The sequence below is a fragment of the Cheilinus undulatus genome, linkage group 9 (genome assembly GCF_018320785.1).
Source record: "Cheilinus undulatus linkage group 9, ASM1832078v1, whole genome shotgun sequence".
NCBI classification, from domain to species: Eukaryota; Metazoa; Chordata; class Actinopteri; order Labriformes; family Labridae; genus Cheilinus; species Cheilinus undulatus.
This window is the reverse complement of record NC_054873.1, coordinates 18,558,174-18,573,336: the sequence shown is the minus strand read 5'-3', so window position 1 is coordinate 18,573,336 and position 15,163 is coordinate 18,558,174. Positions and strand designations below refer to the sequence as shown.

At 39.4% G+C, this 15,163-nt stretch overlaps 1 protein-coding gene across 1 annotated transcript; it reads right to left on the bottom strand.

Moving 5' to 3' along the window:
• Positions 1 to 376: 376 nt before the first annotated feature.
• Positions 377 to 14,361, bottom strand: LOC121515493 (uncharacterized protein C3orf20-like). Its single transcript, XM_041796296.1, has 16 exons — positions 14,138 to 14,361; positions 13,585 to 14,042; positions 12,403 to 12,459; positions 12,196 to 12,295; positions 11,276 to 11,479; positions 11,033 to 11,170; positions 10,643 to 10,763; positions 8,727 to 8,852; positions 8,419 to 8,544; positions 7,720 to 7,861; positions 7,297 to 7,516; positions 4,235 to 4,592; positions 1,740 to 1,856; positions 1,005 to 1,147; positions 624 to 740; positions 377 to 501 (listed from the first exon to the last, which is right to left on the bottom strand). Exons 1-16 carry the CDS (start codon positions 14,248 to 14,250, stop codon positions 396 to 398), a joined length of 2,646 nt encoding a protein of 881 aa, XP_041652230.1. The 5' UTR covers positions 14,251 to 14,361; the 3' UTR covers positions 377 to 395.
• Positions 14,362 to 15,163: the final 802 nt, after the last annotated feature.

The following is a 15,163-nucleotide window of genomic DNA, read 5'->3' as shown; positions in this document are numbered from 1 at the left end:
TTTTGAGACATCTGGTTTTAAAATAAACCTCAAATTTTATTAAATCATCTCAATTTGAGGAAAAAATACAGAAATTAAGATAAATATCCTGTGGAGATTAACTTAAAGGAGATGCCCATTCAGGCCAAACATCAGCACTGATCATCTGTCATGATAGATTGTTAGCCTAGAAAAGTTGCAGCAGAACACTTTACAGTGCCAAATGTTTAAAGACATTTTGTAGTTCATTTACTAATCACTGCTGCCAGCCTGCAGATTAAGCAAATGAGGCGTTTGCAGTTTGATTGCACATTAACCTTAAGTATTAATCTGCAGTTGATGCAGTTTGGAGGCTTTGATTTGGCCTAAACACCATAAATGGATGCACAAAGATCAATCTTATCACTGGAACACAATCAGTTTGTAATAACAGGAATAGGAGGAAGTGCTGGAGCCTTCTTTGGCTTGATGCGAGCGTCCTTTTGTTTTTGGTGTGACACTCGAGGGACTTGGTTGTATTTCCTGTTCAAGAAAGAAGAAAACATTGTTATTAGATTACATATGAACATGGATAAGTTGTTAATCACCAAGTTAAATTTTAGGACATTGTAGAAATCTTTTTGAAGGTGATACTCCTTTCAAACCTTTTATTGATATTTGCAATTTCCACAGATGCAGTCAGAATTAGGTCCTTCCCTTCTTTTGGTATTTCATCTTGTGATTTGTGTTCATCCTCTTCTGCAGAGGCATTAGCAGCATCTCTGCAAGGACAGAACAGATAACTAGGAACATATTCAAACAGCTAAACTTAATAAAGCAACCACTTTGGGCCTTGTAGTATTTCATTGTAGGGCCTAGTGTATGTACTTTGAAACTATTATTCATATTAAGTTAACTTGTAGTTCCATGCTGGAGACTTGCCACTGTTAAACGTTCATTCACCCTACACTTGGTCTGTTGACGGTGAATTACAGTGATTATTCTCTCAGTACATCATGTTCACACTGGCTATGGTGCAGCAGTACCTGAACTTGTAGTCCAAAGGGAGGCTCAGACCTAATCTGTAGTCTCCCCTGCTTCTGGAGATTTGATTTTCAAGGTCCCTGACAGAGCAGCTGTGATCACTGAATATGTAGCCCACAAACAGCAGCTTCCCTCTAATGTACATCTGCAACAATAACATGGAGAGTTATATCATAAATAACATTATATGTGCAGAATTAAGCAGTTTCCACAGTGATATAGAACTTTTGGGTTTCAGTCTGACATTTTATTCTGACTGTGAGAATTGATTTGATGATCTCTTCATGTAGTAAGTCATTTACATCATCTAGTTATTTTTTGATTTCACAACCAAGGACTTTAAATTGTGCAGCATCCTGTAAGTCATGAGAACTGATCTTCCACTTCCTGAGCATGACCCCTTGGCCTAAAAATTTCAAGTGCACTCTATCATGTCACATTTCTTCTTGATTTATGAGCCAACAGAGAAACTGTAATCTAAAAGCAAAAATATGTGACTTCAGGCTGAGACTTAGAGCTAATAACCCCTCCCTGCTTGTCAGCAAACAGTGCTTTTATAATAAATGTCTTCTTGGAAAGGACAGTTCCTTGCTACAGTCCTAACGTACCCCCCCCGCTTGCTCTCTATTTCTGCTTCAGGACAGCACTGCTGCTGCCACCCAGTGGGTGCCATAAAACCTGCACTGAGAAGAGCCTGCAGCCTTTCAGACGAGCCTGCCTGCAGTGGGTTTACTGACCAGAACCATGCCAGGAGCAGCGTTGTGTCTCTGCTGCAGCAGGAGGCTCTCCTCTCCACAGCTGGTTTTTCTTGTTGACATCTCATACCGCAGCAGGCGAAATGAATCCATCTGGCACTAGAAAAATACAAGAACTTATGTGAGACTCCAGATATAGACAGTGCTCAAAATCCTTCAGACTGTCTTTTACTGTCCTTCTATACTGTAGTCTGTTTAAAGTGGTGTTTTTCACCATAGGTACAGCACAGCTATTTTCCTCTGATGCCTTGCTCAGGTTGGCAAGCACTTACAGTGTGTTGGTTAATAGCTGCACTGCTATGTTCAAATCTTTAAATCTTATACATTTAAGAAATTTGACAATCCTCCCATTTCAGTCTTTCTTGATAAATAAGCAAAGGAGATGAAATGAAAAGTCAACTGATACTATTTGAAACCAAAAACAACATGTTTAACAAAATATTATCTGCATTTAGACAACAGCTAGCATGCTAACATTCAACAACTTCCTCATCATCATAGCAATAGCTGGGAGGTAGTCATAATTTATGATTTGTCAAACAAGAACTAAGGCCTTTTCTACTGTATATACATATAATGCCTTTAAAAAGTATTAACTCACTTGTATGTTTTACCCTTTACTTGATTTTATAAATTAATCATGGATAATAAAAAATACCTCTTTAATGTCAAAATGATAACAAATTTTTACAAAGTAATGCCAATTAAATAAAAACATGTCATCTCATGACCTAATTCAACAGAGGTCCAGCCAACTGGTGCTAGAAATCTCACAAACGGGATCATCTGAGTGCAGTGAACGTGTCTCAAGTGATTGTAGTATAAAGACACATGTTTCTGGAAGGTCCAGTCACTGGTTAATCAGTATTCCTAGCTACCATTACACCATGAAGACAAAAGAACACTCCAAGCAACTCAGAGAAAAGGTTATTGAAAAGTATAAGTCAGGGGATCAATATAAAAAAAATCATGCAACAGCCCCCAGAGTTAGGTAAAATCTATCACCAAGAAATGGAAGGAATATGGCGCATGTGTAAATGTGCCTAGATCAGACCTGCCTCTCAAACTGAGCAACCATGCATGAAGGAGACTAGTGAGAAAGGCCACCCAGACACTTATAGTTCCTTTGAAGAAGTTACAAGCTTTAGCAGCTGAGATAGTTAGATTCTGCATAATTGTTGCCTGGGTTCTTCAGCAGTTAAAGCATTGTGGGGGAGTGGCAAAGAGAAAGCCACTGTTGAAGAAAACTCATACAAAATCTTGACTAGAGTACACCAAAAGGCATGTGTGAGACCACATGATCATGGAACAAAGTTCTTTGGTCGGATGAGACTAAAATGGTGCTTTTTGGCTGTCAGACAAGACACTATGTTTTGTGGACACCAAACACTGCACATCACCACAAACACAACATCCCCACTGTAAAGCACAGTGGTGGTAGCAACATCAGGCTGTGGGGATGCTTCTCAGCAGTCAGCCCTGGAAGGCTTGTAAAGGTAGAGGATAAAATAAATGTGGTAAAATATAGGAAAATCCTGGAGGATAATCTTATTCAGCCTGCAAAATTACTATGGCTTGGAAGAAGATTTATTTTCCAGCAAGACAATGACCTGAAGCATAAAGCTACACAGAAATTGTTTAAAGACAAGGTGCATGTTCTGGAGCGGCCAAGTCAAAGTCCAGACCTCAATCCAACAGAGATTAGTGGCTGGACTTGAAAAGGGCAGTTCACATCCAATCTTCATACAACCTGACAGAGCTTTAGCAGTTTTTCAGGAATGGAGTAAAACTGCAGTGCCCAGATGTACAAGCCTATCCCCACCTTTCCAAACAGACTCAGTGCTGTGATTGCTGCTGGTGGTGCATCTACTAAATACTGACTTGAAAGGGTGATTTTTTTGCAGTCGCTTATTTTTCATTACAAATTTTTGTTTAATTGATATAACGGGGTCAATAATTTATATTACACCTGACTGATTTAATAAATCAATAAAAGGATTAAACATCCAAGGGGTGAATACTTTTTATAGGCACTGTGAAGCTTAACCACTTTAAGCCTTCATTTATATTAGCTGGGAAGTGGCTAAATGCTAACACCAGTGGTGTTTTTAACTTAACTGGGATCTCATGATTATGGTTCTTCACTTGAAATAAGACCAGACTCTTTTTTAATGGTATTTTTACTCACTGATCGATCTAGAAGAAGTAAGAGGTTATTTTTTGACAGAAAACCTGTAGATATTTCTCTCAAAACCTGAAATACAGTAGTTTTATATGATAGCAGTGCTTGCATTTCCCACCCAGAAAGTGGTGCAAGAGGAAAATGACCACTGTGAGTGTGACAAATTACTCATTATACAAAGCAAACTGTGTTATTCAGACTCTTAATGACACATAGTCAAACAGAATAGGTTATCATAATTACAGAAAATGTTTGTGCTGTATTATTGTGCTTCCATTCAAGGCAACACTGACACCTGAGTACATGGCGTGGTTCTGTGCCTGTTCCTCTTCTTGTAGAGCTGCTCCAGCACAACCTGGTTTTGCGGTGGATGTGTGTTGACAGGTTGGGGCAGCGGAGTCACACAAACCACCAGGATCTGTTGACTGTGCTGAGGCTGGCCCATGATGAAGGCATCGTACTCCAGGTCTGTCAAAGCTGGCATCAGAGTAGCGCTGCAGCAGCATCGCTTGCGCCCCTCCTCCCCCAGCAGGGCAGCTCTAAGCAAAGCCGGGCACACTGTGAGGGGGGTGGAAGGGGTGAATGGTGGTGGGGCTGGACAGCTGGGGACATCAGAGGGCTGTGGATCTGGACAACTCAGAATGATCACTGACCTACAAGGATGGAGATGGGAGAGAAGATGTAAATTAAAAAAACAGCGTATTCTGTAAAACTGCAAAAAATGTTTGTGTCAGGAAAATTGATGTATATGTTTCTAACGGTCATGACTCTTAATTATAGTGTTACTGAGTCTTTTCTCAAGTTTAACATTGGCACTACTTTTGATAAGTCCTATCTGTGTGTCACTGGGCTCCTTGTTGATCCCTTATTTTGTGCCTTGGCTTCATCAAGTCAAAACAGTTAAACTACCCTTTAACAAGTGTGAAATAATACATCATCCACATGCTTAAAGTCTAGAACCCAGGCTCTTGGAACTGATCAATAAACAGTGTGTTTTCGAGACTGTTACAAAATCAATCAGAGGATTCTGTTAAAGGACATACAAACAGAGACAGAATGATTAATGGATCATTAGCACTTACATACATTAACTTTAAACTGAAGTCATGTCATAGCTAAAATCCAATAATACCTCTGGATAGAGTCTGTTGTTTGAACTCTTGAGCCTATTCATCTTTTATAAATTGACAAAGGGTTTGAGGGAAATATATTGTAGTGAATTATTGAACCAATTTATGGATCTAGTTTGTATGAAAGTTAAGTTTATAGCCGTTTTACCACTTGTAAGTAGCAGGAGCAAGCAAATTAAAAATGTCAAAATTTCTTATGCTGCTACAGCTATATTCTTAGCAAATATTTTTACCAACTTGTCAAGCTGTTATCTAGCAACATAATCATTCTTTTAGAGCTGTGTTTCCAGAGTACAGTGTTTCCTACTCAATGTAATGATCTCCATCTAGCCTACGTCTTTTCTGTCTCCTTTTTTGTTCTCTACCACTGGCAATATATTAAGATGGACAGAGCAAGCACTCCCTCAAAGTGATGCCTAAAGACTCAGTGCTCCCACCGTCTGGCTGCAGTACAGGTCCCTAGTGTTGGGTAACACATTACAAAGTAATCCATTAAGAGTACTTAGATCACTCTTTCATTGTATTGTGTTTCACTGTAACAAGAAATGTAATGATTTAGTTTTGCAATCCATGCTTTGCTAGCTTATTAAGCTAGTAAGATGGCAGAGAGGACAGTATTACACTGTGGAATTACAGAAATGCAGAAGAAAATTTCTCATGTTACCTTTAGGGGCAGATATTACTGCTTTACAAATTCTGCAAGTTATTTTGCATTATTCAAGCTCTGACTCTTTAAAAAAGTCTATATGACAGGGATTTACTTTTATTAAACAAACATCTGTCTGTCCTGTCCTTTAGCTCTCCCATATAAACTAACCCGCTAATGTACTACGAGTCCCTCTGCTCCTCACTTAAATTAAAGCAAGAGCTGTTTTGGAGGGAGGAGCAAAGCTCACTGTAAAGGATGAGAGTACACACCATTTAGAACACATAGCAACACATATGGACTAAAACACTGCATGCAATATAATAATACTTTAATTAAGATTATCTTATTTTCGTGATTGCAGGAAGAAAAAATAGTAATTAAAACTGAAACTTAAATTACTTTTACTGCACTGATCAAGAAGCCAAGATGGCTTAGGAGTGCTGCTTTACGTATTCGTATCAAAAGGATCAAGAACAGGTGCTCTTAGGTCCTAAGGAAAAAATAATGAAACCAAACACAGATCAGCAGTTGAAACACCCAGGGGCTTTAGCCAATTAAAAGTTTTTTCTTGATATTTGCAAAACAGTGTGCCTTAGTTTTTGTCTGGTTTGAACTTTTTTTATCCCTCAGAAAATCTTGCAAATCATTGTTGGTTTAACACTTGTCCTGCAAGTCTTTAAAAAACATGGTTTTGGTCATCATAAGTTGTATCTATGACCAAGTATTCACTTTCTAAAAAAAACGTTTTTTCATAAGTTATATTACAACATTGGGGCCAGTGTATTCCTATGACTGACAGGTCTGTTGAAAATGCAGCTCCTGAGGCATCCTCTATTAGACTAGTAGAGTAGAGGAGAAAAGGGGAGAGAAAATCTGACAAACACTGACACAAAAGGCATTTAACTTTCCATAAATGTGAATGTCTGCTCCACACCCACACAAGAATCTGATCTGCTATGGACTGAGAGATCTTCCCTGTTTTATTGATTAAATCCATGGCTCTACTAACCCGCTCCCCTCTGTGCATATCTTAGCTTCAAATGACGTCTCAAGTGCAATTTGTCAGCTTCTGTCACGGCAGCATTTTGTCTGTATTTACATACAACTAAGGTTCTCCACCAGCTCCTGAGGAACAATCTGTTTCACTGTGAAATGCTCCGCTATGTCTGTCACATGTTAACTGGGTTTTATGTTTTTGGGTGCTGAGTAGGAACATGCAGTGAGTTTTAGAGTCTCTTCGCAGTTAGAATAGAGGGTTGGTTACATGTAACTTGCCAACAATATTTTTTCTCAAGTTTATAACTACTCCATCAATCCATCTTGTTTTGTACAGCGCCATTTCATACCAAGTGTTATCTCAACACACTTCAGCCTTTTTTGACCCTTTAGTTTTGTTGCATACAATACTTACCAAGCCTAAACTTTAATTTTACGCCAGAGTTGCTCCCTATCCACTGAAGATGTTACTCTATTGTAGTAGTACCTCCTATGATAAGTACTTTTAATTTGACATGTAAATATTTAGACTAGCCCACTGAAACTTCTCTTTGCTTCTCTGTGTCACTGTTAAGCATGCACCTTGGCAGCTTGACGACTGTGTCCAGAGGTCTTTCTGCTGGTGCTGACAGATGCCTGTGCGGCTTCTGTAACTCATTCCTGCCATCCTTCAGCTGGACTGGTTCAGCATCTGCTCGCTCAGGTGGGTTCAGAGAGGGCAGAGCAGCTGACTGTACCTCCCTCTTCAGCCTGGTCCTCAGCGGGGCATCTGGCATCCGCTCCACACCAGGACACTTGATCCCTGAAGGAGAGGAGGAGGTCACTCAGGAGCGCACACAGACATTGAGTAGAACAAATGACCGTGAACAAGATCCTGTTCAATAATGTTGAGTTTGCAAGATGTGGCGATAATATAGCATTTGCTTCAATGGGTCAGACTGGGTAAACTTTAGTTTGGACTTTCATAACTTATTGGTGACAGTGTATGTGTTCCAGGTTTCATACCGATGGCTGAACGATAATAATCCAGCCAGTCATCAACAATGTTGCGTACTCTTTCCTTAAGCCTCTTCAGCTCTCTGCTAACATGCCCTCCTCTTCTTAACTGACCTGACTGCTCCTCCAGCTCCTCTACCTCCGTGACCATCTGGAGGGAAGCAAACAGAAACATGCCCTAAATCAGTCGCCATCATTACATTGTTATCATAGAAAAACTGATGGTATTCAGCGTGACCCTTTATAGAGAGGCACTTAATATGGAAGTGTACTGCTGTCACTTATCAAAAAAAAAACCTATCATTATTATGCTGTAATATAAAAGTTAGCAGTTTCTTTAATAACACTGATAAGCTGCCTGACTGATATGGCTGCAGAGATGAAAAGGAAGCAAGACACCTCCCTTGTCTGTACCTCCATCTTCAGACTTCAGGTTTAAAGGTTTGTGGTTGCAGCCTGATCAGTTCTCCTACAGGCTAAATATATCTTCTACATGAGATATAATAATTCTGTGTCTAAATGTCACAGCAAATTTACATTCAATAATTCACCTCTGCAAAACCATAATATAGTATGACATTACCACTGCTTATATTCCAGACATTCATCCAATATTTCCTATTTATGTATTCTTGCACTTTAAATCACTTATCATCCTCATTCAGCATTACCATGTTCCACAATAGGATAATAAAAAAAATATCTTACAGGAGTTAATATCAGGTTTGTCTTGCTCCCTAGAATCACAGCAGGGGATTTTGTCGTCGTCAGCAGCAGGAGGTCTTCAGCAAAATCAGATGTGAAATTTTCTTTTGTCCGTAAACATGGCTGCCCCTGCAAAGAAAGAGACGCTATGAATTATATAGTCATGGAAGAAAGTATTGTCACCCCTGGAATTTTTCTGGGAGAAATGGTGTATTTTCCGGAAAAAAATTCCAGGGGTGCCAATACTTTCATCCATGACTGTATAACAGTATATGTGTTTTTTTTCCTCTCTGTGTTAATTTTAACCTCACCATTTTCATTGACTTGTGAACGTTCACCAAGGCAGAAAGTCGAAGTTGAATGCTTTCCCTGTCACACCTGAAGCAGAGCACAGCAGAGGTACCACTGAGCAGCCTAACACTGATGCGATCTGACACCTGAAGAAAGGGAAAAATAATTATATATATTTACTCATATATTTACAGGTTTACATGTAATGGATAAAGTTTTTTTAAAGTATCAGTATTGTGAGCATTAATGAACTGTTACGAGTCACTCTGTGGACATGTGATCAGCACACTATGGGCTTGTTATGAAACCTCTCCTGCTCTTGTCAGAGATGGTTAGTGTTTGTGTATCAGTATTTATGCATCATACCTCACATGCCCTTGGTTGTTTCACCTAAATGTGGCATTTCCCATATGCACATCTTAAAGTTACATTACATGACAACCTTACTGGAGATTGTTAGTAACTCTGACTCGGCTTGTCACTAAATATTCCGTCCTCATCAGAGTAACCTTAGGCATGCTTTCTATGCAACATGTTGCGTGTTAGTTGATGAATAAGAGTTTAGGCACTTCTTCACCATCAATGAGTGAAAACAAGTGAAGGCAAAGTAATTGCAGTTACTGGACTATCATCTCAACACTGTGCTTCTCTGACTTCTGATTTAATAACCAATTTATTCACATAATATTTCAACACAGAGTGCATTTAAACAAAATTCAGACCCTGTTCACTTTTTCAATTTTGTTATTTTGTAGCCTAAATTCATTCTTATTATCATAATTCTACATTCATTACTCCATCATGGCAAAGTGATGGATTTTTTTAAATTTTATTAAAAACTGAAATGTCACATTGACATAAGTATTTAGACCCTTTGCAAAAACTGAGCATAAAAGTGTTAGTTAAGACAAGCCACTGGGTCAAGCACTGCCATTTAACTGAAATCAGCTGGTCTCACGCAAACCGTCATCATCTGACAGCCAACTGATTTGCTTTAAGCACGCTATTGGCTGATTCCACTCATGCTGCCATATTTAAACTGCTCTAGCCTGGCGATGCTTTGCTGCTCCCTCTGCAAGGTGCTTTTTGCAACCCTCCTCCACCAAGCTCCTCCTTTATGCTTTGTCTGACTTAACCATTGTCATTCTGTTGTCATTGATGCCTGTAATTTACCACAGGCATTGATGCTATGTTTCTATACCTTGATTGAGTCCACCTGTGGTAAATTAAATTGACTGAACATGATTAGGAAAGGCAAATGTGTCTCTGTGGAACACCTTACAGCTATCAATGCATATCAGAGCAAAAACCAAGCCCTGCAGTCAAAGGAACTGCCTGCAGAGCTTAGAGACAGGATTGTTGCAAGGCACAGATCTTGGGAAAACTACAAAAAAGCCATTGTTCTTAAGGCTCCCAAGAGCACAGTGGCCACCATTAGTTTCAAATGGAAGAAGTTTGGCACAACCAGGACTCTTTCTGGTTCCTGAGCAATCAGGGGTAAGAGAGGTGACTTAAACCTGATGGTCACTCTGACTGAGCTCCAGAGACCCTGTGTGGAGATGGGACAAAATTCAAGAAGGACAACCATCACTGCAGCCCTCCACTGACATGGGCTAAATGGCAGAGTGGCTAGACTGAAGCTTCTCTACAGTTAAGTAGTGCAAAACACATGAAAGCCCACTTGGAGTTTGCAAAAAACTCCATGTAAAAGCCAAACAGGCTTTCATGAGTATGCACTGAGAGGTTTCCATCTAGCCACTATGACATTACCAAATGAACTTACTGCTGGCAGTGAAATCACCTAAGTTAGCTATTCTTCAAAATGCATATTTTGTGTGTTTTCTAACCAGTTGGTTTTGGGACTAAATAAAACTTAAAACTCATCAGTTTAATTGTCCATACACCTTTTGGAGGGAGATAGTTCAAGGGGCTGCACCTGTATAACAATCTTCTCCCTTGGTGTGCGGTACTCCTGCCAGCTCCACTCCTTGGTGATGTTTCCCTGATGGTCTGACACGAATCCTCCATCCTGGTCCCACACAGCTGAAATAGCAGAACTGGTGGAGTAGAAAAGGAGGAAATTTATTTTGATATTATAAAAGTGTAAAATATATCCAATTAGAGACAGATTATCTGAAAGCATTCAGCTCTTTGGGAAGCATCTCTCTTTTTTGTGTGGCAAGACAGAATTTAAGTCTCATTGCTCCATGTCAAAAAACACAGGATCCTACATTTCCAAGAATAATAGCATCATGGTTATTTTATTATCTTTACATTGAAGGTTTGAATTTATTGAGACTTTCTACTGTGTTAGTTCTCAGCTTACCTAACTGTGCCGTGCCCAAATGCTGTGATAGTGGCCATAATGACGGGACACTTGCTGTCACTGAACACGTTGGTGTAGAAGCCTCCACAGGGCAGACCAGAGCAGCTCTGACATACAGCCATACAACCTGACCGGTAGCTGAGGAGACAGGGTCAATGTCAGACAGTCAGCCGAGGTAAAAAAAAAAAAAGTTGCTGTTGAATGGAATAATAATACTGTTGAATAAACTTAAGAGAATGATACTATATGAACGAGGAACCATCCTTGATCTTGTAATGAAGCCTCTGACGAGCTGAATTCTGCTGCTTTGCTTCTGGTATCTGAGACGTCCTGTTGGCTAGAGTGGTGGGCTGCGCCTTTTTCCTTGGTCTCTTGTCTGCCAGGTTTTCACCATAGTAACGGAGTGTTATGAGCTGGTTCAGGCCCTGCTCAGTTGTTTGTAGGTTTCTGTATGAAAATCATACACAGTTCTAGACTTAAAGAACTGATCTCCAAGCTACTGAATTAAAATAGGTATTTAAAGAGCAACATGGCAAAATGAAACTGTTTTCTAAAACTTGACTAAGTTAAACTCAGATACTGTGCAAGCTAAAAACCATCAAGTCCAAAAACACAACCTTGAGATTATTACTGACAAAAAACTACAGCAATGTGAGCAGCAAATTCCTAACACTTTGTGGTTTAGCATGAGGGATAAATGTTTACCAAGTCAAGCATTTGGACCAACATAAACGTCCACTCATTATTGCTTTGTAGATTGAATTAAAGAATAGAATAGCCAACAGTGAAGACAATAAATTAATTAAAATTTAAATTTAAATCCAGCCTGCTCTCTGAATGAAAGGCTCACTTGCGGTTTGTTGTAATGCCTTTATGTTAGTTTGCCAGACTTTCTGGAATCGGAGCAATTTTTACTTGAAGAAGAAAATTTTAAGATTAACTAAAGTTATGACAGTTTATCAGGAATGGGAAAATGATTAGTGTCATACTTATGTGTCTAACTTATCAAATATTCATTGGCCCAGTGTGCCTCACCAACCAATTAACAGACATTTCTGTCCCCAGACTGCTCTGCTTATCTGATAGGATATTCTGCAATGTACCCCCTCATTTGACATACAGCTTCTGAAGGTTAAATGCAGCAGCAAATGTTAACAACCCACTCAGGATCTCTTGCCGCCTGGAGCCGCTCCACCACCCACTGACACAAACTGATCCGCTGAGGCTCATCACAGGAGGGCTGCTTTGGCTGGATGATCCAACCTGGACACAAATCACATTCAGCTGAGGAAGTGGGGAAACAGTAGTGAGCCAGTCAACTGCAGACACAGCAGCCATGGTGAACACAGAGCTTCAGCATCGTGTCTTACCTGGATCTTTTATGCTGTCAGAGGGGAAGGAGAAACTGAAGGTTGTGAGGTTGTGAGCTGTTGGAGAATGAGAATGAGCAACATCAATACATCACATGAAGTCTCACTGCATATTTAGATTTTATTGACTTTATATGGAAAGACAATGCTTTCCTATAAACATAGCTAAATATATCTGTAAACAGGTAAACATACAGCAATACATCTGTCACCAGCTACAAGCATGGGTGATAGAGCACCATCTCACTTCCAAGTGTCCACAACATCAAAGCTGTCATCAAATATGTTTTAAAGGTCATGCCAACTTTTTAATGCATTTCTACTTTCATTATTCTCAAATTTATTGTCTCTATGACATATAAATAGAAAAGTAGAACTCTATCGAGCTCATCCTGCAACATGATGCATTTAAAAAATTAAAAACAGTACTAAAATATGATTTAATATATTATTTAATATTATGGATTATACTTTATTACAAGACATTTGCCAAACCTCTCATGAATTTCACGATGTAAAAAGGGCAGTTGGTTAAACTTGACTTATCTTTGTGACTACAATAAAAATACAAAACAAAAACGTCTGCTAGATGATGCACTGTTGCAGAGAAGCACCACAGCATAAAAGCTTTATGACATCTAAGACACATATGTCACGTGCAAATTTTTTACCAATATGGTCTCTAAAACCAGGCATGTACCCCTGATATTTTTAAGAATTTTTCCTGAACCTACTGATCTGGATCTCTCAAAGGAGACGTATTTCCATCACAATGAGTGATACTGGATGGACATCAGCTGAGGAGGCTTGGGTAAGATCAGAGTTTAATGTGCTAAACCATGACCGAACTTCTGTCTGCTGCCACTTCTCTGTGAGTTTTTAAACTTTATTCCTGAATATTTTCCTACTTTGAGACACAAAAGTTGCTTAAGAATTTGTTAGTTTTTATTTTCAAACTTTGAACTCTTGGCATAGTCACAAACAGCTCGGAACGTAGCCTCTTCGTAATGTTTCTCTATACAGAAACCATTATTTGCCCCCAAATGGGAGTTCTCCACTGCTGCTGCATAGGCCCATACATTTTTGCGTCACTCCAAACCTGAAGCCACCAACCCCCTCAAAGAATATTTAGCTCACTTCGTGTCATTTATGGTGTTAAGTGTAGAAAATCCATACATTTACCTGTCTTAGGATTTCGTTTATTGGCGAGCTGCTTTGAGCCAACTTCTTGTTTTCTCACTCCAGCGACAGGGGAGCTTCTTCCTCCAGACTCTCTCCTCTCAATGGCGGACACTGGATTGGAACAACCCTCCTCCTCCAGCAATGGGGAACATTTGAATTTTTCTTCCATCTCAGTCTGCTCAGGACTTTTCAAGTGCACGGCCCCTGCTGTCAGGTCTTGCCAAGAGTAATTCAAAATATTGACTATCCCATGAGGAATACACCCCTCCTCTGTCCAGTTATGTTGTGAAAGTAGGTGAGCCAATTCATTTAATAGGACGGGAGCTGCTTGCTTGTAGGCATCCATCAGGTTGGGGTCTTTTATTTTGAAGGATGTCTCAGGTAGGTCATCTTGGTATGTTTCTGCTGACAGATGAAGCTCATCACTTTCACCTTGTTTTTCATCCCTTTCTACACTGCTATGAGAAAAAGAAACATAGGCCTAATAGAAAGGACTTGATTTTATAAGAATTAATACAAATGTGTTGATGTAATTAAAATGTAGTCAGATTACCTTTGCAATGTATCCTCCATTTCTGCGCATTCATTTGCCATATTTAAATTAAGAATATTGCTTCGTGTTCCTTTAACTCGCTTTGGTTTTGCTGGCTGCAGAGGTAATAACATCAGTTATTGTCTCTTAATTTAAAAATACACGCAGGATACTTGTGCGCTAACAAAAATGATATTAGGGGTGAGCGGGTAAGAAACTATGCGGAGTAAAATGCAACATGGACCTATAGGGTGTAAAACATTGTTGAAAGTGGTTCCGGTCTTCTAACCGTAACACCACCGGAACCCTAGTTACAATTCACCCAGTTTATGGGTTTAATTTTAACATTTCACTTCAGTCACTTTCAGTGAAATTTTCCAAAAAGTAATTTTAAAACACAATATCAGTGTTAACTTGTAGCAGATGTGTGTGTATTGATATTATAACTATTTGATAAATGTAACGTTCTTAAAATTATTGAGCCAAATCCAGAAAGTGTTGGTTTGTGCCCCGCTCTCCCCTACTTAGCGAACTTGTCTTTGGCCTACCTGGTCAAAGAAGTACAAAGGAGCGATTCTGGATTCAAAAGAGGTCATAATTGCCTTGAATTCATTTCCCTTGTATTTCTTCTTCTAATGACTCAACAAATATAGCAAAACGCAGTATGGTTTCTTGAAAAATGTCGAATAAAGCTAACTTTAGTGCTTTTTAATCCGCCTTTCACTCGTGTCCACATGCTTCTGTGCGCCCATTGTGCTGGGCTTGTTGCTAGGATATGGGTTTCTGTACGTCCGTCTACGCATGCTCACGATATGGACCGTTACAGATAGATAAATAGTTGGCTAGTTTGTTAGATAAAGAATACGACTAAAACGTTTAAACGCACCGACATAAGTCTTTCATTGAGGCGCTGCAGTCATTCACAGGTGTTAGACAGGTAACCTGAAACTCATTCTGAACTGGATGTTCAGAGAAAGTGATGATCTTAGCAGGCGGTGCAGCTTTTACAGGACATGTTACAGGACATGATGGTAACATAACCAAGCA